Below are 27,396 nucleotides of genomic sequence, written 5' to 3' on the forward strand. Positions count from 1 at the left end.
TCTAAGTGTCACATGATCTGTCATTACATATACACACCTTTTTTGTAACGCCCCAGAGGGTGCAACACTTAAGCAAGAGGCAGCACGAACCAAACACTGCCATGAAGACCAAGGAACTCTCCAAACAATGTTGTTGAGAATTACAAGTCAGGGTTAGGTTATAAAAAAAAATCCAAAACTTCGATGATCCCCAGGAGCATCATCAAATCTATCATGACCAAATGGAAAGAACATGGCACAACAGCAAACCTGCCAAGAGATGGCCGCCCACCAAAACTCACGGACCTGGCCAGGAGGGCATTAATCAGAGAGGCAGCACAGAGACCTAAGGTAACCCTGGAGGAGCTGAGACAGGAGTATCTGTACATAGGACGACAATAAGCTGTTCGCTCCATAGAGTTGGGCTTTATGGCTTGATGCCAGAAGAAAGCCATTACTTTCAGCAAAAAACAAAATGGCACGTTTTGAGTTTGCGAAAAGGCATGTGGGAGACTCCCAAAATGTATGGAGGAAGGTGCTCTGGTCTGATGAGACTAAAATTGAACTTTTCGGCCATCAAAGAAAACGCTATGTCTGGCGCAAACCCATTACATCACCCAAAGAATGCCATCCCCACGGTGAAACTTGGTGGCAGCATCATGCTGTGGGGATGTTTTTCAGCAGCCGGGACTGGGAAACTGGTCAGAGTTGAGGGAAAGATGGATGGTGTTAAAAACAGGGATTTTTTTTGAGCAAAACCTATACCACTCTGTGCATGATTTGAGGCTAGGACGGAGGTTCACCTTCCAGCAGGACAATGACCCCAAACACACTGCTAAAGCAACACTTGAGTGGTTTTTTTTTTTTTTTTTTTTTTTTTTTTTTAAATTCGTTTATTGAAACAAATAGAACAATAAGGCACTTTACAAGCCACCAGATAAACACAGTAAACAATAACAATGGAAAGGTAGAAAACAGAGCTTTCGGCTCATTCATATCTCATGGAATAACAGGACAATAACACAATGAAACAAGGGGGGCGTATAGCCCCTTAAACTCATACAAAAGCATTCCGACCCCCCAGAACCCCTTACATAGGAAAACATGGTACATAGTGCAAAGTCAGAAGCTCAAGGGCCATCGCGGGGCACACCCCCGACACCACCGGCATCCAACACATGGCCGGTATCAGGCGCAGGGGGGGCCTCCCCCCAACGGACTCCCACGAACCCGCAGGGGCAGGGGGGGATCAATACCAGTATGTCCGTGGGAGCAAAGCGTGTATCTTGACAGATAAGCAGATAAATGCGCCTTCAAGAGTAATCCAGACAGGGTAATAAAACAAAGGAGTATAAATAAAAAACAGCAAGGAGAAAAGAGAAGTGGGAAGAAAAAATACTTGAGTGGTTTAAGGGGAAACATGTAAATGTGTTAGAATGGCCTAGTCAAAGCCCAGACCTCAATCCAATAGAAAATCTGTGGTCAGACTTAAAGATTGCTGTTCACAAGCGCAAACCATTCAACTTGAAGGAGCTGGAGCAGTTTTGCAAGGAGGAATGGGCAAAAATCCCAGTGGTAAGATGGGGCAAGCTCATAGAGACTTATCCAAAGCGACTTGGAGCTGTGATTGCCACAAAAGGTGGCTCTACAAAGTATTGACCTTTAGGGGGGTGAATAGTTTTGCACATTTACTTTTTATGTTATTTTGTCCTATTTGTTGTTTGCTTCACAATAAAAAAAAAACAAACAAACATCTTCAAAGTTGTGGGCATGTTCTGTAAATTAAATGATGCAAATCCTCAACTAATCCATGGGAATTCCAGGTTGTGAGGCAAAAAAACACGGAAAATGCCAAGGGGGTGAATATTTTTGCAAGGCACTGTATGCCTTATCTTTGTTATATAATTTTACCTGAGGAAATGTCCGCTTTCTGGAGTGATATGCTGCACCGCCAGTGACACTTCCCCATATCTCTTGTCCATTGAATATAATAAGCAACCTAGTTATACCGCCTCATACAGGAGAAATGGACACTAGGCATACAGAAAAGTGAAGACCTGTCCCCTTGAGGCTTTAATCCCTTCTACCTTACACCAGCTCAGTTATGCTTAATGTACTCAGAGCACTAAGCCATTAGTATGCTGGTGTTCTCCCTGCTGGTCTTATCTTCCTGCAGTTGACTGCGACAAACCCATCTGTGTTGCAGTTAGAACTGGACTCCACTATTCAGGTTAGGCCATTTTATCTGGGGAATTCTTCTTGCAGAGTCTTCGGTACCAAAGCTTTGGCAGTTCACCCTCCTCTGTATTTGTATTTCTTTATAAGTTTATGTTCTGTGCAAGCTAAATTTATTTTTGTATCTAAGAAACCCTTTTTATTCGAACTTAAAAGTCATGTTTTTTACTCTGCCAGCTGTGCACCATATGCCCAGTCTACCATTTTCCATTTTAACATAATCATTTTTTTTTTTTTTCCAATTTGTTATTGAAGTTTTTGCAAGGAAAAAGGGATGTACAGAACACCGACCAGATATTCACATGCAATTACATTATACATGTAGACTTCCAACCCTACAATAGCTGTGATTTAGTCAGAAAATAGATTATAAAAAACCTAAAGGTGTAAACATAGTATAGTAAATCTATATAGTCCCAAAATCTTTAATACTCCCTAAAATGAAGTTATATTCTTCACATCAGTAAAGTTCACCAGCCACCATTGGCCTCCTACAAGGACTATGGAGAAATTCATCCCTAAAATTTACACAGTGGCTTCTAATCTTACAGGAAAAAATGACAATGTCTCTGTAAAGACCACCTTTCCCTCCCCTGCACTTATGTGTTCAGGGCTGCTAGACCCAAGCGCTGTTACAGAGTTAGGATGTTTGGCGGTCACCTGCTCTTTCTTATGCTAAAGTTGCATACATTTTTGATTGCTGCGGTAGAGGTAGGAGTGGAGAGGGTACAATGGTAAGGTTAGTATAAGGTGAGGGGGGCCTTTGTAGAGGCCTGGTTAAGGTAACAGTGTCTCTTTAATAATAAATACAGAGATGAAGAGGGCAGAGAAAAATATGCTAAGACCTAACTTGACTTGCTTTTCTTGTGAGCCTTGATGATGAATTTCTCCACAGTGTCTGTAGATTCCGAGGTCAGTGAGGGCCTGTTTTTCAAGTTTTACTGCTTGTTAAGTATACATATTTGAATGTCCATAGCATGGCAAAACTTTTATTTTAAAGTAATGCTAAAGTCTAAATGTTTTTTACCTTAATGTATTTTCTGCATTAAGGTAAAAAAACGCCCCACTACCTGTCCTTCCTTCCCGTCCCTAAACATTTACATGGCACCATGTCGCCATTCCAGCACAGTCTCCCGTTCCAGCACCTACTTTCACAGGAAAACAGGCTTTTGCAGCTGTCAGTCAAACTCCTGTAAGGGAGTCTCGGGGTGTGACCTACTGACACTGTATTTGCTAGAACACACACAGCCCAACTCGGGAGTGTGCACGCACGGGTGCTTGCTGCAGGAGGCATCCTGGAAGGGGGAGAAGCTGGTGGGGTGACAGCCAGAAAAGGAGGAAAGTGACCATCTGTGCAATATCGCTGCACAGAACATCTACACCCTACTCCTTTTTTTTATTTTTATTTTTATTTTTTAATGGAACCTTTGGTATCACTTTTATACTAATCTAAAATATACAGTATCTTACAAAAGTGAGTCACATTTTTGAAAATATTTTATTATATTTTTTCATGTGACAACACTGAAGAAATTACACTTTGCTATAATGTAAAGCAGTGAGCGTACAGCTTGTATAACTGTGTAAATTTGCTGTCCCCTCAAAATAACTTAACAGACAGCTATTCATGTCTAAGCCGCTGGCAACAAAAGCGAGTACACCCCTAAGTGAAAATGTCCAAATTGGGCTCAATTAGCCATTTTCCCTCTCTGGTGTCATGTGACTCATTAGTGTTACAAGATCTCAGGTGTGAATGTCGAGCAAGTGTGTTGAATTCCGTGTTATCGCTATCCCTCTTTTTTATACTGGTCATTGAAAGTGCAACATGGCACCTCATGGCAAAGAACTCTCTGAGGATCTGAAAAAAAGAATTGTTGCTCTACATAAAGCTGGCCTAGGCTATAACATTGCCAACACCCTGAAACTGAGCTGCAGCACAGAGGCTAAGACCATAGAGCGGTTTAACAGGACAGGTTCCACTCAGAACAGGCCTCGTCATGGTCGACCAAAGGTCTTGAGTGCACATGCCCAGCGTCATACCCAGAGGCTGTCTTTGGGAAATAGACGTATGAGTGCTGCCAGCATTGCTGTAGAGGTTGAAGGGGTGGGGGGGTCAGCCTATCAGTGCTCAGACCAAACGTCTCACACTGCATCAATCTGGTCTGCATGGCTATCGTCCCAGAAGGAAGCCTCTTCTAAAGTTGAAGACAAGAAAGCCCGCAAACAGTTTGCGGAAGACAAGCAGACTAAGGACATGGATTACTGGAACCATGTCCTGTGGTCTGATGAGAGCAAAATAAACCTATTTGGTTCAGATGGTGTCAAGCGTGTGTGGCGGCAATCAGGTGAGGAGTACAAATTCAAGTGTGTCTTGCCTACAGTCAAGCATGGTGGTGGCATTGTCATGGTCTGGGGATTCACGAGTGCTGCCGGCACTGGGGAGCTACAGATCCTTGAGGGAACCATGAAAGCCAACATGTACTGTGACAAACTGAAGCAGAGCATGATCCCCTCCCCTCGAAGGCTGGGCCGCAGGGCAGTATTCCAACATTATAACGACCGCAAACACGCCTCAAAGACGACCACTGCCTTGCTAAAGAAGTTGAGGGTAAAGGTGAGGGACTAGCCAAGAATGTCTCCACACCTAAATCCAATTTAGCATCTGTGTTGCATCCTCAAACAGAAAGTGAAGGAGCGCAAGATCTCTAACATCCACCAGCTCTGTGATGTCGTCATGGAGGAGTGGAAGAGGACTCCAGTGGCAACCTGTGAAGTTCTGGTGAACTCCATGCCCAAAAGGGTTAAGGCAGTGCTGGAAAATAATGGTGGCCACACAAAGTTCAGACACTTTGGCCCCAATTTGGACTTTTTTTACTTAGGGGTGTACTCGCTTTTGTTGGCAGCAGTTTAGGCAAACTGTTTGCAGGCTTTCTTTTGCATCATCTTTAGAAGAGGCTTCCTTCTAGGACGACAGCCATGCAGACCAATTTGATGCAGTGTGCGACATATGGTCTGAGCACTGACAGGCTGACCCCCCCACTCCTTCAACCTCTGCAGCAATGCTGACAGCACTCATATTTTGCTTTCCCAAAGACAACTTCCGGATATGACGCTGAGCACATGCACTCAACTCCTTCGGTTTACCATGGCGAAGCCTGTTCTGAGTGGAACCTGTCCTGTTAAACTGCTGTATGGTCTTGGCCACCGTGCTGTAGCTCAGTTTCAGGGTCTTGGCAATCTTCTTATAGCTTAGGCCATCTTTATGTAGAGCAACATTGCTTTTTTTCAGATCCTCAGTTCTTCGCCATGAGATGCCATGTTTAACTTCCAGTGACCAGAGAGAGTGAGAGCAAGAACACCATATTTAACACACTTGCTCCCCATTCACACCTGAGACCTTGTAACACTAACGAGTCGCATGACACCGGGGAGGGAAAATGGCTAATTGGGCCCAATTTAGACATGTTCACTTAGGGGTGTACTTACTTTTGTTGCCAACAGTTTAGACATTTAATGGCCGTGTGTTGTTATTTTGAGGGGACAGCAAATTTACACTGTTGTACAAGCTGTACACTCAATACTTTACATTGTAGCAAAGTGTAATTTCTTCAGTGTTGTCACATGAAAAGATATAATTTAAATATTTATAAAAATGTGAGGGGTGTACTCACTTTTGTGAGATACTGTACAATACACAAGCTATGAGGCAGTTTTTTTTATTTTAGAACATCACAGTTGATTTCTAGGGCTTGCTAGAGAGCTGCCCTTTGGTAGGTTTTGGATAGAGTTCTGCTTTAACTGTCAAAGTATAAGTAAAGGATTTTTTTTTCATGATCATTTGTTTTAAAGCTTCACATACAGTAAACCTATACATAACATTTTAAGCCAAAATATACATTCAGTCATGTTTAAAATTACAGAAAACAGGGTATGAAAAGCACCAGAAGTTATTTATTTTTTTTGTTTTAGATAGAATAGGGAGGGGTTAGATTATTTGTGATGTTTTATTACTGCCTGAGTCCCTATGGGAGTTGTTAACCAGAGTAAGAAGTGAGGTAAAATCCTTCAATGGATACTCTTGTTGCTGTTACACCTCTCTAAAATGGGAATTCTGTTCACTTAGGAGAGATTTTCTCTTATTTCCTGTTCACCTCCAGGACAGGAAGTGAAGGGAAATCTCCCAGACACCTGCAGTACAAAATAACCTAGTAGGGGGGTGTAACCTTCTCTTTCTTTCTTTCTTTCTTTCTCTTTTTCTCTCTCTCTAATGCTTGTTACTTTAACAGTTGCAGGATAACAAATCCTTCCTTTCCATGATCAGCCATGTTCTCAGTGTGGATGGATTTTACTTTTCCACGTCCTATGATCTCACTCACACTCTACAGCGGCTATCAAATACAAGTCCGGAGTTCCAGGAAATGAGTTTACTTGAAAGGGTATGAATAATAATAGATCACTACATTTCTGTTTCTAGTGTATTGTACTGTCAACCCTTTAAAGTATATCTGTTTTGAGAAAAAAATGAAGGTTCCTATTGCTTGGCTTTAGTGCTGGCCCACTGGTTTCAATAGTTTGAGTAACTTGACTGGAACTAGGCTGCAGAGCAGAAAATACAAGAGAAGGTCGGGAGTCCTAATCTGTTTACTTGTTCCTGGTCTGTAAATTGATATCCTGAAGTAGGTCAGCATCAAAACCAGGCAATTAGCCTCTGTGCATGTTTATAATGTAATCTCTAAATTATAAAACACTCTGAATACCCTAGTAAATAAGGAACAATGTGATGTAGAGTTTCCAGCCATTAGGTCACATGAAAGGGTCTCTGAGCAGCATTTTTTTAAATCGTGGCAAGCAAATAGGTATTTTGTTTTTACTGAGATAATAATGTGAATTGCTAATGTTGACATCTGCCTTACTGATACTTGTAAGTGTTTTTATAAGGTAAAAACTATAAGCAACCCAAAAGCCCAGAAGCCTTGGATGTGAAGTAGCCAAACAAAACATTCCACTATGATGAACACCTATATAGCTTTATAGCCCTATGCTGCACATAAAGGATGCTAATGAGAGTAGGTATGCCAAAGCTCTCACTTTATTGTGGGGATGATAAAATTAAAAAAATTAAAAATGGCAGCCACGCAGTTTAACCACTTGCCTACTGGGCACCCCCTTCCTGCCTTTTTATAATTTTTTAGAGCTTTATTTTGGCAGTATTTATTCACTACTGGGGTTTTTATTTTTTTGCTGAACAAACTAAAAAATACCAAAAATAAATTTTTTTTTTTTTTTTATAGTTTGTTATAAAATTTTGCAAACAAGTAAGTTTTCTCCTTCATTGATGTGCGCTGATGAGGCGGCACTTATGGGCCCTGATGGGCACTAATAGGCTGCACTGATGGGCACTGATAGGGGGCCCTGATGGGTGGCACTAATGGGCACTGGTAGGTGACACTTATAGGCAGCACTGATGATGGGGCACTTTGTGGCACTGATAGGTTGCACTGCTGAAACTTTCACACAATAGAATGTCTTCTCTGGACCACTGTAAATGAAATCCACATCAAGCATCTGAATGAACATAACATTCTGTACTAAAAAGATGTATTCATGAGAAGTGGCTCTGCAATACAACCTAACACTTGCTGCCTGCTTCATTGTACAAACATGTCATTATGGACTTTTAAACTCCATTGTGCGAGGGAGACGTTGAGATTATTTCCATTTTCATGAATTCAACAATTGAACTATTAAATCCTCTTGTTTCCTCTTGACCACAGAATATTTATGGGATCCATACCCTCATTTTCAGTCAATTGGAACACCTAACATGAGATGATCTGCTCATAGGAAAAGGCTTCACATCCTAACATATGTCGGACATCAGCATTTTCTTCGCTTTGCCCTGGGTGAGGAGCATTATAAATTAGTGGCATTGCCCTTTGGTCTAGCCTCAGCTCCTCGGGTGTTCCCAAAAGTGTTGGCCCCGGTGTTAGCATTGTTGTGCCAGCGAGGGATTGCGGTACTGGGGTACCTGGATGATCTCCTTCTGCGAGCAGAGTCTCTTACTGCCTTGAAAGACCACCTGGACATCACTGTGCGAACCTTTTGAGAGTTTGGATAGAAACTGAATTTCCAAAAATTTGCTCTGGTTCTGTCCACCAAGCTGGACTACCTGGGCCTGACCTTGGACTCAGACTTAGCTCGGTTGTTTCTTGGGGGGGAAACTCCAGAAGTTGCAGGATGCGATTTGGCTCCTGTTTCCCAGCAGTCCTCTCTCAGGACTTGTATGCAAGTGATGGGCCTGATGGGTTCCACCTTTGCACAGTTCCATTTGAGATCTCTGCAAAGGGAGTTTCTTGCCAAGTGGGACAAGAATCCACAGTCTGTAGACAATCTGATCTTGTTAAACCGGGGTATGAGCGGGTCCCTGATTTGGTGGCTTCACTCTCCGGCTCTTCAACAGGGAAAATCCTTTCTTCCCCTGTACTGGACGATGGTCACCGCGAATGCCAACCTGTCCGGGTGGGGAGGCCTCTTGGGCACGGATTGTGCTCAGGATGTTTGGACTCTGGAGGAGTTTTACACTGCCGATCAATATCCTGGAACTTCGATCAGGCTTTCCTTGACCCATTGGACAGATCTTCTGCAGGGGCACCCGGTCAGGATTCATTCGGACAATGCCACGGCTGTGGCATATGTCAATCACCAAGGGGGCACAAAAAGTGTCCTTGCGGCCCGGGAAGCTGCCGGCATTCTAAGGTGGGTGGAACACTTTGTTCCAGCCCTCTCTGCTGTGCATATTCCAAGGGTGGAAAATTGGCAGGCAAACTACCTCAGTGGACCAAGGAGAATGGTCACTTCGATCGGAAATGTTTCACCAACTGTTCCCCGGTGGGGAACTCTCGAAGTGTACCTGTTGGCCTCTCGTCTCAACAGGAAGGTACAGAGGTTTGCAGCAAGGTCTCGGGATCTTCTGGCCGCCGCCACAGATGCTCTTGTGGCCCCTTGGGGCCAGTATCGTCTGCTTTACGCCTTTCTCCTTCTAAAACTTCTGCCAGCACTTCCACGAAGAATCGAGGCAGAAGGTATTCCGGTAATCTCAGGCTGGCCTCGCCGGTCTTGGTACTCAGATCTGGTAAGGTTGGTCGCCGACGTTCTTGGCGACTCCCTCTCAGAAAAGATCTTCTGGCTAAAGGGCTCATCTTCCATCCTGCTTTACAGTCACTGGCTTTAACGGAGTGGCTATTTTAAAGCCAGGTGCTGAGGAATAGAGGGGTGTCGGAATCAGTAATTCCCACGCTGTTGAAAGCTAGAAAGTGTACTTCTAGGAAGATTTATCATCGTCTGGAAGGCGTACATTGCGTGGTGTGTGGCTAGGGGGGGGCTCCCCTCATTCCTTTTTGGTGGCTAGAATCTTGGAGATACCCCTCCTCCAAAAAGGGGTAGATCAACGCTTGGCCTTGGGAACCATCAAGGGCCAAGTTTTTCAGCCTTGGTGATCTTTCTTTTCACGCCCATTTGCTACGCACTCCTAGAATTATTACTTTTATTCAGGGAGTCCGTCACCTGTCTCCCCCGGTGAAGTCTCTGTTGCCTCCATGGGACCTCAATTTGGTGCTGTCGGTTTTTCAGAAACCGCCTTTTGAAAATATTTGTTAAATTCCTTTGCACACTTTGACACAGAAGGTAGCTTTCTTGGTGGCTATTACTTCTGCACGCAGGGTGCATTGCCTTGTCATTCACTTTATCTAGTGGTCCACAGAGACAAAGTGGTGCTTCGTCCCAGTCAGTCGTTCCTTCCTAAGGTTGTTTCTGGTTTCCATCTAAATGAAGACATTGTGTTGCCTTCCTTGTGTCCGAAGCCTAAACACCCTAAGGAGATTTCCTTACATTCCTTGGATGTGGTTCGGGCAATCAGGGTGTATCTGGCGGTGACTGAATCATTTAGGAAATCGGACTCGCTTTTTGTCCTTATGGATGAACCTCGTAAAGGGCTGGCTGCACCTGCTGCGACCATCTCCAGATGGATCTGGCAGACGGTGGTGCGGACCTATTCCATTAAGGGTCAGGATCCTTCTTTCCCTGTTATGGCGCATTCTACAAGGGCGCTTAGTGCCTCTTGGGCCTTTCGTCATCAGGTGTCCGTGGTGCAGGTTTGCAAGGCAGCCGCCTGGTCGTCTGTGAACGCTTTCACAAAATTTTACAAAATGGATGTGTTGGCATATGCTGGCGCTGCCTTTGGCCGCAAGGGTTTTTTGCAGGCCACCGTTGGGGAGGACTAGTCCTCTTTGAGGGTGTATGTTTTTTTTTCAGGTGAGCTCCAGTTGTTTCTCGTCTAGTTCTTGCTACCTGGTTGGCTTGGTTTAGCATTTTGGGAATTTTTCTTCTGTTGTTTTTTTCCCACCCCTCATGTTTGACACTGCTTTGGGACATCCCTTATGGTCAAGAAGATTCGAGAGCTGTGTCTGTCAACAAATGAGAGAGAAAATTGGATTTTTGTCTTACTGTAAAATCCCTTTCTCTGATGCTCATTGATGGACACAGCACCCACCCCTCTATTGAGTTTGGTTTGATTTCTTCTGACACTGCTTGCAACCAAACTGAGTGCCTATAGCAGGAAGTGGGAGTATACCCTCTGGGACTCCCCCATAGGCGTGGTAAGTTTTTTTTCCTCCAGCAGCACTGTGCATGTGGAGGGTGTGCGGTCTTCAGTGCAGGCTGACCAGGTTCTTGAAGGCTGACCAGCTTCGAAGCTTTCATTTCAGAGAGGGATCGTCGGATCCATACATCTGAGAAACAATTGCTTGATTGCTGATGAGGAGTAGAAGATAGTGTTCCTTGGGAGTAAATTGCAAGCGCTCTTTGTTTGCAGTCTGGTAAGAGGCTTATTTGGGTATTTTCACAAGGAGTTTTGAAGCACTGTGGGATCGTTTGTTTCATCTTCAGTTTATTTGCAATATTTTGGCACCTTATCTTTTCCGTCTGGTAAGGAGGAATTTCACTAGGTGGTGGGCTTTCACGTCGGATTTGGAAATTACTTTGTTTTCACTTTTCAGAAGTTTGAGTCATCACCTTTTCATGGACATTCATGAACTTTTTTTGATGTTAATTTGAACACAAGAAATATTCACCTATTGTCACGTATTTGTTAAATTATTCAGTTTCACTCTTATGTTATATATTGATTGATTTTTGTCATTCATTATTGTTTTAGCGCACCATTCAACATAAATATATTAGTATCCAGTTATATTATGTGTATCAAGGAAAGAATTTAGGCTTTTTTTTTTTTTTAAACAATCTTCTGAGCTAGCCAGAACTAGGTCTTACGGGAGTCTATTCCACATTTTTACAGCTCCTACTGTGAAGAAGCCTTTCCGTATTTTAAGATGACATTTCCTTTCCTCCAGATGTAAGGAGTGATAGTGGAAGATTTGTTCCCACTTTCACTTAGAACTTACAGTATTTAATGGAATATTTTCTCTTTTTTTGATTTTTTTGTGGGCACTGTGATATGGTGATTGGTCAGTAATGTAAACCACTTTTATTATATGTTTGAAATTCTTTTTTGTTCATTTTTGCCTACATTTACATGTATTTGGGTATATATTCACATTTCCAGATGACTTTTTATGGTGATATATTTATATGCTTGGATGGTTATACACTGTAGAATATAGTGCTGCACTTTTTTCTTAGTTGGTTTGAAGGTATTGTAAGGGTAAATATAAACTCCTCTTTTTAGGTCCCCTTGCAGCACTCCTGGCACTTCTTCTATGTCCACTGCCCCCATGGAAAGCCACTCATAAGTGCTCGCTCCTGAGCCCTGCTGCTGCGTCCATTGACACAGACAGCGGGTCTCTGCCCCGCCTCCCGCTCCCTTGTCACTGACTTTGACAGCAGCGGGAGCCAATGGCTCCCTGTGACCCAGCAAAGCCAGCGAGACCCAGAAGTGAGGGGAGAGAAGAGCTGCAAACATACACAGCCCTAAATCAAATGAGGGGTCAGGTAGGAAAAAAGGGGGAATGAGAGGAGATGCTGATACGTAAATTTTTTTTACCTTATTGCAAGGAATGCATTAAGGTAAAAAATGTTTAGGCTTTAGAACCACTTTCATTTGGTATCACAACTTTTAGTGCCAGGAGCTCGAAAGTACGGTACTCGAGTGCAGAGTTTACCCATACTTGTATATAAGTTAACTAAGAACCTAAAAGCATCCTCCATTTACTTGGCAGAACAAGATCTTCTTATTTAAGGTGTTGTGGACTCAAAAAATCAGGCCATTCTCATATTACCTCACATGTTAGCACAATATTTTCACCCATAGAGCCTCTACAAAGTGGGCCTTTTTTTTACTGCTACAAAATATGTGGAATTAATAGTCTTTCCAAAGGCAAAGCGATCTAGCTTCTTCTGAATTGTGATCTGCGGTCAAACAGAACCTTTTGACTGTGTGGGCATGCTTTGTGTATTAAGCTGGTAAATCAAGTTGGTAAATTTAAATTTGATTTTGATTTAAAGCTCAGGTTTTTCTGCTGAATAATTTTCTTTCTAGATGTAGTGAGTATCTAATTTAAAGTAGACTTTACATAATTTTTTTAAATGTGAAAGCTATGTTCTTCATAAAACATGTTTTTCAAGTTTTTTTTTTTTTTTTTTTTCTTGCAGGCCGATCAGAGGTTTGTTTGGAATGGACATTTACTAAGAGAATTTTCTGCACAACCTGAGGTAATTCACATTGGTATTAATTTAATAGGTGAAATATATAATTATTGTAATAGCAACATGTTAGGTAGAATATTTACTATTAATTGCTTGGTATACTGTTTCTACTTGGTGGCCTTGCCGAACATTTTTTTTTTTACCAAGCTGCAGGCTTTTTTTTTTTTTTTTTAACTAGAACGTGTAAGGCTCCATGTACACGGGACGTTGTAAATGGCCGTTTAGGAGCACTTGGGTGTTTTTTTCAGAAGCCCCTGAACCCATCTACATTTTATCTTATCTGTCCTTGTACACTGGGTCGTTTACAGTCATTTGCAGGCAGTTGCGTTCAGGGACGTTTTTTGGAACGCAATTATTTGCGTTCGAACGTGTGTTTCCCGGTGTTTCAAGCGCAGAAACGCGGCCGAACATGACCAAACGTGACGAACGTACGTTCAGCCACGTTATACGTTTTTTTTTTTTTTCTTCCATTCAAAATCAATGGTTCCCTATGGGAGCCTATTGATTTGAATGGAAGTCGCACCGCAAGTCGGATCAGGATGATCCGACTTGCGGCGCGACTTGCACTGTAAGAATCTTGAGGGGGAACTCCACGCCAAAAATGGGGAAAAAAACTGCATGGGGCCCCCCCCCCCCCAGGTTCCAAACAAGGCCCTTCGGGTCTGGCATGGAATTTGAGGGTAGCCCCATGCCGAAACGCCCAGCAGGGCAGGAAGGGGGAGTAGACGAGCGAGCGGCCCCACCCCAAAGCACCTTGCCCCCATGTTGATGAGGACAAGGGCCTCATCCCCACAACCCTGGCCGGTGGTTATGGGGGTGTGCGGGCAGGGGGCTCATCGGAATCAATCGGACAGATCCCGGACCTCCTCCCTATGTGAATGGGTATGGGGTACACTGTACCCCTACCCATTCACCCAATAAAAGGCAGTTTATGTAAATAACGACAGGAGACGTTTTGGAAAGTTTATTAAAAATCTTCATCTGTTCTTCTCTGCTCTGGTCTTCTCCCTCTCCTGGTCTTTTGGTCTTCTGCTCTTTTGCTGTCCGCTCTTCTGCTCTTTTGCTGTCCGCTCTTCTGCTCTTTTGCCCTCGGCTCTTCTCTTCTTCTTCTTCTTCCTCCGGTCCTCCTCCGACGAAGTCTCCGATGAGCCCCCTGCCCGCAGACCCCCACAACCACCAGACAGGGTTGTGGGGATGAGGCCCTTGTCCTCATCAACATGTGGGCAAGGTGCTTTGGGGTGGGGGGTGCAGAGCTCCCCCTGCCCCAAAGCACCAACACCCCGCCCCCCCCATGTTGAGAGCATGTAGCCTGGTATGGTCCAGGGGGGAGGGGGGGCGCTCGCTCGTCCCCTCCCCCTTCCTGCCCTACCGGGCTGCATGCTCGGATACGGGTCTGGTTTGGAACCTGGGTGGGACCCCCACGCAGTTTTTTTCCTATTTTTGGCGTGGAGTTCCCCCTCAAGATTCTCATCCTGATCCGACTTGCAGTGCGACTTCCATTCAAATCAATAGGCTCCCATAGGGAACCATTGATTTTGAATGGAGGCAGAAAAAACGCTGCTAAAAGCAACGTGGCCAAACGTGCAATAACGCAAATGGAAAAAGCTACTGAAAGCACGTTTAACAGCTGCTTTTTCCCGGCGTCAGAACGAGCTTTGCAGCACGTTTTTTCTAACGTCCCGTGTACATGGAGCCTAAGGGTTAGAACCCCTGCTGGGTTTTGCTGAATGGGTCTCTTCTGGGGAGGTTAACCATCTCTGTTCATTTTGGTGATCATTGTGTCCAGAAAAAACAATGGAAATCCAAAAACTTGTTACATCCAAAAACTTGTTACATGAACAGAAGATGCAAAGCACATCTTCAAATCAGCTAAGCTCTACTGAGAACAACTGTGCAAGAAAGAATACCCTCTTGCATTGGCAAGATCTCCAGACTGTGTTTTGGTGACAAGAAGTGAACGGAAATTCACTGACGTGACACAGATAAAACAAAAAGCTGACATGGGTCTAACTTGGGCCAAAATTAAAACAACAAATTTTGACTTTATGTGCACTTTAATAATTCTTTGTTTCCTTTATATACAAAAGGTTTCTACTTCAAAGAAAGCCTTTCTTTCACTTGTGCCTACAGGTAAGCTTATAATAAATCTTACCTGTAGGTGCAAAGAATATCTCCTAAACGTGCATTGTTTTGGAGCTATTCACAGTTTCTCCTGCAGGCGCATGCGCACGTGCACTGTGCTCTGACTTGAAAGCACACTGAATGTGCCAGCTATCCTGATCATTTTTCCACAATGGTGCACATGGTTGGGAGTAACATGAACATGGCCGGAGCGCTCAAACTCAGAAGGAAGACCGTGTAAAGATGGAAGTCCTGTCAGTAGTGACATGGCAGCTGGGGGGATCCCTTTTACATGTAACTCTGGTGGCATTCAATTGCAGGGAGGAGGGTTTTTTTTTTTTTTTTTTTTTAAGACTTCACTATAACTTTAACCTGTTGCTGTCTGCACTATAGCCGATTGACAGCTACAGCGCAGGCTTAAATGCCAGGAGGGTGCCTATTGATGTCCTTCCATGATCGCTCTTCCCATGCGCCCCTTGCCGCATGCCGAGAGGCGCACTTTGTGCGGCCCTTTATCACGTGATCAGCTGTGTCCAATTACAGCTGATCATCGATGTCAACGCAAGCTAATTATATGATTTTTTTTTTTCTCCTTACTCTGTCAGCACGATGAAAGAAAAAGTAAAGCTTATAACCAGCTTGTGTTAATCGGACATCGCCACTTATAATCAGCGCACTGATTGGCAGCACTGGCAGGACTGCACTGATAATCAGTACCACATATCATTGCCACCTATCAGTACCCACTAATGCCACCTCATCAGTGCCCACCAAAGCCGAATCATCAGTGCAGCCTCATCAGCGCACATCAGTGTAGGATGAAAATTACCTGATGGCAAAATTTTATAACAAACTTTACTGCCTTTTTTAGTTTGTTTAAAAAAAAAAAAAACTCAGTGGTAAACAAATACCACCAAAAGAAAGCCCTATTTGTGTGAAAAATATGATAAAAATGTAATTTGGGTACAGTGTTGCATGACTGCGCAATTGTCATTCAAAGTGGGACAGTGCTGAAAGCTGAAAACTGGCCTGGGCAGGAAGGGGGTAAAAGTGCCCAGTAGGTAATCGGTTAAAGGGAAAAGTTCACCCTTTAAAAAAATGTGCGCATATTAGTTGAAGAAACCATGTGCATTTAGTTTTTTTGCAACCAGGCCTGCAAAGCATTGCAACTATGATCAGTATGTTGCAGGTGCAATGTACTGGCTCCTGCATTTTGAATCCCAGTCCCTGGTCTGTGAAGAGGTCTAGACCTACCAATAATTGGACTGGAGAAAGTGAACAAAAGCCTAAGAATGTGGTGATACCACTGTGCTTCATTGAGATTGAGATCTACAAGTCCCTTTTGAAACAGTGGCAGATGGGAAGTGTAGTCTTTCTGTTTACAGATCCCAGTAAATGGGTCTATAAATGTATGACACTGTTGTTGTTGTGCAGACAGAGCCATTCACAGCAGTGCCCAATTCAAACACAGACAGCTGTAAAGAGAAGCACCCTGCAATTCATGCAAGTGAGAGGTGTGGTATAAAGGCAGGGGATTAGGGAATGTGACAGTGTTGAAGTTTGGTTTCAAAGGATAATTAGCCTTTAAATCTTCAAAAGGGGGGCAAAGTAACACTAGGCAAAGGACGTAGAGTGCCAACATCCCAAACCAACAAATGACTACATGGTAAAAAACAGTAACTTTCTAGGATTGCACCCAGGGATATACAGTATCTCACAAAAGTGAGTACACCCCTCACATTTTTGTAAACATTTTATTATATCTTTTCATTTGTCAACACTGAGGAAATGACACTTTGCTACTATGTACTACTATGTACTATGCTACACTATGCTACTATGTAAAGTAGTGAGTGTACAGCTTGTATAACAGTGTAAATTTGCTGTCTCCTCAAAATAACTCAACACACAGCCTATAATGTCTAAACCTCTGGCAACAAAAGTGAGTATACCCCTAAGTGAAAATGTCCCAATTGGGCCCAAAGTGTCAATATTTTGTGTGGCCACCGTTATTTTCCAGCACTGCCTTAACCCTCTTGGGCATGGGAGTTCACTAGAGCTTCACAGGTTACCACTGGAGTCCTCTTCCACTCCTCCATGACGACATCACGGAGCTGGTGGATGTTGGCGATCTTACGCTCCTTCACGTTACGTTTGAGGATGCCCCACAGATGCTCAATAGGGTTTAGGTTTGGAGACATGCTTGGGCAGCCCATCTCCTTCATCCTTAGCTTTTTTTAGCAAGGCAGTGGTCGTCTTGGAGATGTGTTTGGGGTTGTTATCATGTTGTAATACTGCCCTGCTGCAAGCACGGTCTCCGAAGGGAGGGGGATTATGCTCTGCTTCAGTATGTCACAGTACAGGTTGGCATTTATGGTTCCCTCAATGAACTTTAGCTCCCGAGTGCTGGCAGCACTCATGCAGTCCCAGACCATGACACTCCCACCACTATGCCTGACAGTAGGCAAGACACACTTGTCTTTGTAATCCTCACCTGGTTGCTGCCACACACGCTTGACACCATCTGAACCAAATAACTTTATCTTGGTCTCATCAGACCACAGGAAATGGTTCCAGTAATCCATGTCCTTAGTCTGCTTGTCTTCAGCACACTGTTTGTGGGCTTTCTTGTGCATCATCTTTAGAAGAGGCTTCCTTCTGGGACAACAGCCATGCAGACCAATTTGATGCAATGAGCGGCGTATGGTAGTCTGAGCACTGACAGGATGACCCCCCACCCCTTCAACCTCTGCAGCAATTCTGGCAGCACTCATATGTCTATTTCCCAAAGACAACCTCTGGATATTATTCTGAGCACGTGCACTCAACTCCTTTGGTCCACCATGGGGAGGCCTGCTCTGAGTGGAACCTGTCCTATTAAACTGCTGAAGCTCCGTTTCAGAGTCTTGGCAATCCTATAGCCTAGGCCATCTTTATGTAGAGCAACAATGCTTTTTTTCATATCCTTAAAGAGTTCTTTGCCATGAGGTGCCATGTTGAACTTCCAGTGACCAGTATGAGAGAGTGAGAGCGATAACACCAAATTTAACACGCTTGCTTCCCTTTCACATCTGAGAAAAAACAGCGTGGGGTCCCCCCCCAAAATCCATACCAGACCCTTATCCGAGCATGCAGCCCGGCATGCCAGGAAAGAGGAGGGGACGAGCGAGCGGCCCACCCCCCCTGGATCATACCAGGCCACACGCCCTCAACATGGGGGGGTGTGGGTGCTTTGGGGCAGGGGGGGCTCTGCACGCCCCACCTCAAAGCACCTTGCCCCCATGTTGATGAGGACAAGGGCCTCATCCCCACAACCCTGGCCGGTGGTTGTGGGGGTCTGCGGGCAGGGGGCTCATCGGAATCTGGAAGCCCCCTTTAACAAGGGGGCCCCCCAGATCCCGGACCCCTCCCTATGTGAATGGGTATGGGGTACAGTGTACCCCTACCCATTCACCCCATAAAAGACAGTGTGTGTAAATAACGACAGGAGACGTTTTGGAAAGTTTATTAAAAATCTTCATCCCGTCTTCTCCCTCTCCGGTCTTCTGCTCTTTTGCTTCTCGTCTTCTCCTCTCCGGTCTTCTGCTCTTTTGCTGTCCGCTCTTCTTGTCTTGTCTTGTCTTGTCTTCTCCTCTCCTCTCCGGTCTTCTGCTCTTTTGCTGTCGGCTCTTCTTCTTCCTCCGGTCCTCCTCTGAAGACGTCTCCGGTGATTATGCCGGTCTCCGGTCTCTGCAGCTTATTATATAGCCATTAGGGGCGTGGCCCCCGATGATGTCATCGGGAGGCCCCGCCCCATCATGTCACAGATGACGTCACAGATGACGTCATCTGTGACATAAGGGGGCGGGGTCTCCAGATGACGTCATCTGGCGACCACGCCCCTAATGGCTATATAATAAGCTGCAGAGTCCGGAGACCGGTATAATCGCCGGAGATGTCGTCGGAGGAGGACCGGAGGAAGAAGAAGAGCCGACAGCAAAAGAGCAGAAGACCGGAGAGGAGAGGAGAAGACAAGACAAGAAGAGCGGACAGCAAAAGAGCAGAAGACCGGAGAGGAGAAGACGAGAAGCAAAAGAGCAGAAGACCGGAGAGGGAGAAGACGGGATGAAGATTTTTAATAAACTTTCCAAAACGTCTCCTGTTGTTATTTACACACACTGTCTTTTATGGGGTGAATGGGTAGGGGTACAGTGTACCCCATACCCATTCACATAGGGAGGGGGTCCGAGATCTGGGGGGCCCCCTTGTTTAAAGGGGGCTTCCAGATTCCGATGAACCCCCTGCCCGCAGACCCCCGTAACCACCGGCCAGGGTTGTGGGGATGAGGCCCTTGTCCTCATCAACATGGGGGCAAGGTGCTTTGAGGTGGGGGGTGCAGAGCCCCCCCCCTGCCCCAAAGCACCCACACCCCCCCATGTTGAGGGCGTGTGGCCTGGTATGATCCAGGGAGGGTGGGGCCACTCGCTCGTCCCCTCCCCTTTCTTGGCATGCCAGGCTGCATGCTCGGATAAGGGTCTGGTATGGATTATGGGGGGGACCCCACGCCGTTGTTTCGGCGTGGGGCTACCCTCAAATTCCATACCAGACCCGAAGGGCCTGGTTTGGTTTGGATCCTGGGGGGGAACCCCACGCCGTTTTTTTTCCCCATTTTGGCGTGGAGTTCAGCAACGTTATTCAGCCTTTAGCAGCGTCAGACGTTTTTACAGCTTGACGCTGCAGCTCCAGAACGCACAGTTCCTGTGTTTTTTTTTTTGGAGCTGTAAAACGCCTATGCCACTTGGAGCTCCTAAAAGCTCTATGTGTGCATGAGGCCATAGAATAACATGGATGGGCGTTCTGCAGCTGCAAAAAAAAAACGTCTGACGCTGCTAACAGCAGCTCCAAAAACGTCCAGTGTGCATGAGGCCTCAGTCTTGACTGCGTGTGGTTTTTCTTGAGCAATGGCTTTTTTCTTGCAACCATCAGCTGATAACAGTTGAAAGTCAAATGGCTTTGTGTGCCATTGAATACACATTCACATCATACCCTGCTCTCAAGGAGCTTACAATCTGAGGTCCCTAACTCCTCACATACACATTGTAGGGTTAACGTGCAAACTCCAGGCTGGTAGTGTCATAGTTGGAATTCGAATTGGTGACCCTAGTGCTGCCAGGTGGAAGTCCTAACCACTTAGCCACTGTGCTGACCATATCTAATCCTTTTTTATATGTAACTAATACATTTTGGTTACAGTTCGTTTTTTTTTTTTTTAATTACTTGACTGAAAATGCCTGCCTCTTCTCCTGGAGCCCTGTTTCTACAAAACCAGCTGTATCTTGTCCATCCTACTGTAGGGAGGCATTTCTAATCCTATACCATTAGAAATGATGATAAAGGAGTTCTCAAGCCATAAGAGAGGCCAAACCTTACTGCTAATTCTGTTTCCAAGCAGCCAACTGCTACCTGGTGCATTTCCTTTCTTTCTCTGCTGGAGCTTTTGGTGCTTCCCTGTGCTTCACTTTGCCTTGAGGGCCAGGCTATGGCTGACAACAGATGACTTGATAGAGAAACATGTATTTCTTTAGATATTTGTCAGGCTGTTCTCCTTTCTCTTTCAAATGCATAATGATCTCCTCAAGCAGTTGACGGTACTCATTATATCTCAGGAGTATTTTAAGAACTGCTGTAAAATTTCCTTGTGAATGTGTTGTATTCAATCATAGGTTGAAAAAAGACACGATTCCATGTACTTCAACCAACAGAAAAAAAAAATAGAAAACCTCAATATACACAGTGCTATACCTAATACCCCATATTGCAATAGGTTTACTCTTTTTAATGCCAAAAAAGTATCATGACACTTCCACTTTTATTACCAAAAATATAATCTAGATTTAAAAAAAAAAAATCTGCATAAAAATACATAAACTGTGTACAATACCTTTTTTATTGAGAAGTTTGAGTTTTGTTAGTGACATCATATCATTGCCAACTGCATAGATATTACTAATGTTTCTTCTACTCCATGATGTTAATGCAGTAGAAAAAACATACTAGCTACGTTTTAGCCACTTTTGTCTTTTTTCATAAAGCTTTGTTTTCTTTGTGGTTGATTTCCTAAAGCAAAAGAGATTTTCACTTTGTAAAGTGAGTGCTCACTTTGCAAAACTGAATCACTTCAATCAACCAATCAGGTGCCAGCAAAAACCTTTTTTTTTTTTTCTTATTTGTTTACTTTTCCTCGCACGTGATTGGGTATTCAAAATAAACATGCATTATTTACTCCCATTCATTTTGCAAATGAACGATCATCTTGCTGTGTGACCAACCTTTACTCGTTTAGTAAATCAACTTTGTCTTTAGGGAAAAAAAAAGAAAATAAACTGATACGGGTGGAGGTGCCTTTACATACCTGCAGCAGCCTACTAAATCTGGTCTTTGTGGCAATTTGCAGGCCTTTCTGATTGAAAATGCTACAACACTTCTGGCTAGTGCCAGAGTTTTCCACCAAACTCTTCCACCCACAACATCCTGTTGGCTCATCACTATGAAGGGCAGCCTCACTGGCCAATAGGAATGTGTGAGGAAGTGCTTGAGCTTTGTGTATCAGAACCACCCAACATTCAGCCAGAGAGAGGATTATAGAGGGTGCCTGCATTTTATTTCTTAAGCAGCTGCATATTTTATTGACAAAACATAAAGATTTTTCATTTGAAAAGCATATTCTTATTTGCCAATATGCAAGTTATATAAAATATGAATCAGAAATAATTTCATCTTTCTTTTTTCATCCAAAGATCCAGAAATTTGCTGTTCCAGTTATTCATGGATGTATCCTTTAAAATGTTTCCTGTGTGTTACTAAAGCAGGTACAACACTTAACTGGATATTATATAAAAATAGCCAATTTTTCTGTTTTTTTTTTTTTTTTGTTTTACAGAACAATCAGGCAGGAAGCGAAAATAAAACCACAACTGGGAAAATACATGGTTACTTTCACGTTAAATACCGGGGTTATGGCTGCTAGATTTCATACCCCGGTGTTCTCTTTTCCCTTATGTGATTCTCCTTCAGAAAAAAGAGACCCCTGTGGCGGATTTGCCACAGAATCTGTTTTAGAAGTGGCAGGAGGGGCTCCCACCTCCCTGCTGGTTTCTGGGCTTACGTTACTGATCGCTGAGCCCAGGAACTGAACCATCCGACGATGGCAGTGTATTCCCATAGAGATAAGTGATGGTAAGATGGCCAACGCTCATCTCAATGCCCTTGGAAACATGTTTTGTTCTTTTCTCCTTAAAGCAAAAGATTATTTTTTTTTATCCTTTGCTTTTAAAGTTAAAGAAGACATTTGGAGTTTATACCCCCAGATCTCTCCATAAAGAGGACCTGTCATGCTATATTGTTATTGCGTAGGGATGTTTACATTCCTTGCAATAGCAATAAAAGTGATCAAAAAATGTTTCTTTAAAGGGACAGTGTAAGTGTCCCTGTCCCCGCACACAGTAGTGCACACATATGTAGGTCACGCCTACATATGTAAACAGTGTTTGCACCACGCATGTGAAGTATCGCCGTGAGCGCCTGAACGAGAGCAATAACTGGTACTCTGTATATTTTAATTTTTTTTAATGTCACCTATGGAGATTTTTAGGTGCTGTAGTTTGGCGCCATTCCACAAGTGCATGCAATTTTGACCACTTGCCGACCAGCCGGCGTAGTTTTACGGCGGCAGTTTGGCTCTGTCCTGCGAAACGACGTACCTGTATGTCACTTCGTGGAACCGCTAGTGGGGGCGTGCACACGCACCAATTGGCTACAGGGGGAGCCAATCAGCAGGTCCGACAGCCACAATGTCTGCCGGGCACCCGTGAATCGTTGTCCATGGAGACAGAACGGCGGGCTGTTGTTGTAAACATGGCAGACTGCTGTTCTGTCGGTAATGAACACATGGATCCTGTGTTCCTCCTATTTAGGAACACAGGTCTCTGTGTTCATGCAGCAAGCCCATCCCCCACACAGTTAGAAAGACACATTAAACCCTTTGATCGCCCCTTGTGTTAACCCCTTCCCTGTCAGTGTCATTAGTACAGTAACAGTGCATATTTTTAGCACTGATTACTGTAGTAATGTCACTAGTCCCCCTAAAAGTGTAAGAAATGTCAGTTAGGCGTCCAATCCGTCTGCCGCAATGTCGCAGTCCCGCTAAAAATCACTGATCACCGCTATTACTAGTAATAAAAATGACATAAATCTTTCCCCTAGTTTTTAGCCGCGATAACTGTTGCGCAAACCAATCAATATACACTTCTTATTGGGATTTTATTTACCAAAAATATGTAGCAGAATACATATTTGCCTAAATGATAAAATGAAGTTTGATTTTTAATTTTTTTTTATTTGGGAATGTTATTTAGCAGAAAGTAAAAAAATATTTGTTTTTTCAGAATTGTGGCTTTTTTTTTTTGTTTATAGCGCAAAAAATAAAAATTGCAGAGGTGATCAAATACCACTAAAAGAAAGCTCTATTTGTGGGGAAAAAAAGTACATTAATTTTATTTGGGTACAGCGTCGCATGACCAATTGTCGAATTGCAATTGTCAGTTTAAGTCGGTGCCGTATCGCAAAAAATGGCCTGGTCATTGAGGGGGTAAAACCTTCTGGTCCAGAAGTGGTTAAAGAATGACATGTCTGGTATCTATTTACTCAGCATTACATCATCTTGAATATCATACCAAAAATATGGGGTATATATTATGTGTGACGGAACGTCCAGCACCCAGCTTGGGTTCCTCCGTCGGTATATAGCTTCCCACAGTCTGGAACCAGGTATTTCAGCATTTCACCCAAAATACTAGATAAAACTAGCTTGGGTGCATACTGGAACAGTTTATTGTAAATTCACACAGAATATATACCATGAAAGATCAGATAAGAGTTTGATCACATGACCCTAACAGTGCAAACAGGAATATAATTGACATAGCTAAGGGACAGCCAACATAACACATAATGCTATTCCACATCTAGCAACTAATAGCTGACAGTGATCTAATTAACATTAACTAATTAACAACTAGGGGCGTGGCCTACGCATGATACTGTGAGGACACACGCTGCCGGAGCTCCTCCGTGATCCCCGCTATTTTACACTTCCAGCTTATATCTAGCGCCGCCAATCTCAACACCCACCATGGGGAAGCGTACCGGAAGGTCCCTGTCGCAGAAGACGCCGTCCTCTGGCTCCATTAAACATTTTCTGACTGCGGAAACAGAGGACTCCCAGGACGCCGGGGGACTAGGCTGCTCGCCTGGCTGTATTCGCTCCGCCCCATCTCATCTCCACACGATGACACCATTTTAATCACAGAATCAATCTGGATGTATGGCATACTTGAACGTCCCCACTAGTGAGTGCTGTGAAACAGAATCTGAAATTTCTGAGAGTACATAAACACAGATGAGTAAATGGTACTAACCCAAGGGTATGGCCACCATGGCTCACCAGCGCGCCACAGATCACGGGCCTCTTCTTGCTGCTCAGACGGTACGGACGAATCTCTACCCTGAAAAGGAGCTTATCATGCGCAGAGCGCGGGAAGCGCAATCCCTAGAATTTGATGGGGTACATCTCTCCCTGTTCCCTGACCTGGCACGGGAGATCCTGGAACGCCGCAGAGCACTGAAGCCTCTCACAGAAAAAAATGCGGGCTACCTCCATCCAATATTGCTGGGGCTTCCCATCCTGCCTAATTGCCACCAGAGATGGCTGCTCCACTACACTGAGATTCCCAGAAAATCTGGAGAATTTTTGCCTAGACCTTAACATAATGCCGCCTGAACTTCCCGGTTGGCAAGAAGATGCTTTACCCGCTCTATCCGCCTCTGTGGATGCCTCTTGGCAGAAGCTCTTCAAGAAACAGAAATCTCCTGCCAGCTCCCATTCTTCAAGCAAATCAACTTGAGAGAGTGGTCCTTCCACTGCATTTCTTTCCACTCTGGCAGCTTAACATTTGATCCCCCTACGATGCCTCCCACTTCCTGGGGGGTCTTACCCTGTTTTTCCTGGGGTCTTTTTGGTGGATCATGACCTAAGTGGTTTGTGTAATTTCTTTGTTTCACTAAGTTCCTACTGTTTTGCTGGTTGTTTTTCATGTTTTAATTTTAGTTTGCTGTCCTTTTAGCGGGGTCTCGTGGGGGGGTTCTGTGCCTTACCTATCTAGGTTTGGTTCGGCTCTCCCTCCTGGTGACCACCCCCTCCCTATCTTTGAGCGGTGTTCGGCTCTTCTTCACCTGCGTTTCCTCCCGGACAGCTGGTCTTCCGGGTGGATCGTAGGTGGGGAATTCCGTTCCCCTAATTGGTGAGTGTCTTCTCACAGTCATGCTGCCGCTTTGCCGGCCTTTCCTTTCCGCCTGCTCCTCTTTTTCTTTTCCTGCTCTGACTCTCCCTTTTCCCCCTGCTCTCTCTTTCTCCCCCCCCCCCCCCGTCCCTGCTCCCTGTTGTTGTTTCCTGGCTCCCGTGTTGATCTGCTTCCTTACCCTGTGCGATCCCCATGGCGACAGTAACCTATGTCTCATATAATGTGAGAGGTCTCCACACCCCTGCTAAACGCCATTGTCTATTTAGGGAATTGGACACTTTAAAAGGAGAAGTGGTGTTCCTTCAAGAAACCCACATTACCCATTCCTCTAACCTCAAGCTGTCCACCCCTACCCACCCCCTTTGGTACTTTGGACTCTCTGATGTTCGTAACTCTAAGGGAGTCGCCATTGGGTTTCCCAGGGGGTCGTCCTTTAAACTAATGCACATGATAGCAGATGATAATGGAAGGTTTTTGTTTTTGAAGGGTACCCTGGGCAGCACCACCTGTTCATTTGCCAATATCTATGCTCCTAATCAGGATCAAGTGAGTTTTTTGACATCCACCCTTCGCAGGTTTCATGAATTTGCCTCCGGTATATCCGTGGTAGCAGGTCACTTCAATGTCCCTTTAGACTCAATTCTCGACACCTCCTCCGGTAAGTCCTATATAGCACACAAACGCATTAACTATGTCCGCAAATTCTTTCACTAATTCCAACTAGTTGATGTCTGGTGTGCCCTTCACCCATCAGATAGAGATTATTTATATTTTTCCAAGACTCATAACTCCTCCTCGAGACTTGACTATTTCCTAGTGGACCATTTCCACGTGGAACTAGTTGATTGCTCCACTATCGCCACATCCTCAATTTTGGACGATTCCCCAGTCTTGTCATGACAATCCCCTCCCTCCCACACAAGAGATCCAATTGGAAACTCAATGATTCTTTGCTCACGGACCCATTGGATAAGCAGGCAATCGGTGAGGAACTTGCCAGATTTTTCTCTGACAACTCCTCGCCAGCCATTGGCCATGCCGTACGCTGGGATGCCCTAAAGGCTTGCATACGGGGTAAGCTCATGGAATTGGGTTCCCAGAAAAAAAAGGAGCGCTCTTTGCGTCAATCCGCCCTCATCGCAGAAATCCAATCCCTCGAACGTGCCCATAAAGCCTCCCTTGCTGCCTCTACCCTACACCTATTAACACAGACACGCGTTGAACTTAAAGCCCTTTTTCACTCACAAAATAAAGCCATGTTTCGTAAGGTCTCCCAACGGGTTTATGACTAGGGGGATAAACCCAGTCGACAATTGGCGCGCTCCCTGCAACAACAAAAATCAGCTTCCTTTGTCCCCAAGATCAAACGTACCGATGATTCCTTGGTGTATGACTCCACTTCCATCGTGGCCGAGTTCCACACTTTCTACCAAAATCTTTACGCAGTTCCTAAGGCTATTCCTGACCCTGCTGTGAGGAAATCGCTCATGTCCGAGTACTTGGCAAGCTCCAACCTCTCGCCCATCCCCCCCCCCCCAGATAAACTGGACTCATTGGAAGCAAATATCTCTGTACCCGAACTTCACACTTCCCTAACCTCCATGGCCTCGGGCAAAGCCCGGGCCCGGACGGCTTTTCAGTATCTTATTACAAACATTATCCAGATACCCTTCTCCCATAATTGGCTTCATACGTAAATTCCATTCCTGAGGTGTATTATTTAGTTTATTACAAGCTGGGTTAGTGTAGCCCCCCGATTCTTTTGTGAAGACTGAAGAGAAGAAATTATTCAACACTGCCGCCATTTCCGTGTCCTTTGTGGCCAAATTACCCTTGTCGTCTTTTATGGGGCCAATGTGTTCTGGCCTCGCTTTCTAACTGTTTATATACTTAAAGAATTTCTTGGGGTTCTTTTTACTCTCTTCCACTATATGTCTCTCGTGTTCTATTTTAGCCGCCCTGATTTCGCCTTTACATTTCTTATTACACTCTTTGTAATGCTTGA

At 44.5% G+C, this 27,396-nt stretch overlaps 1 protein-coding gene across 1 annotated transcript in view; it reads left to right on the forward strand.

Annotated features, from left to right (window-relative positions):
- SACM1L (SAC1 like phosphatidylinositide phosphatase) overlaps positions 1 to 27,396 on the forward strand; it is a 267,712-nt gene that overhangs the window by 62,345 nt on the left and 177,971 nt on the right. Inside the window, exons 5-7 of the mRNA XM_082257843.1 lie at positions 6,501 to 6,650; positions 12,880 to 12,939; positions 21,831 to 21,864. Coding sequence (XP_082113969.1) covers positions 6,501 to 6,650; positions 12,880 to 12,939; positions 21,831 to 21,864 — 244 coding nt within the window. The remainder of the gene's footprint in view (positions 1 to 6,500; positions 6,651 to 12,879; positions 12,940 to 21,830; positions 21,865 to 27,396) is intronic.

The sequence above is a fragment of the Pelophylax lessonae genome, assembly GCF_965119305.1.
Source record: "Pelophylax lessonae genome assembly, chromosome: 5".
Lineage (NCBI taxonomy): Eukaryota > Metazoa > Chordata > Amphibia > Anura > Ranidae > Pelophylax > Pelophylax lessonae.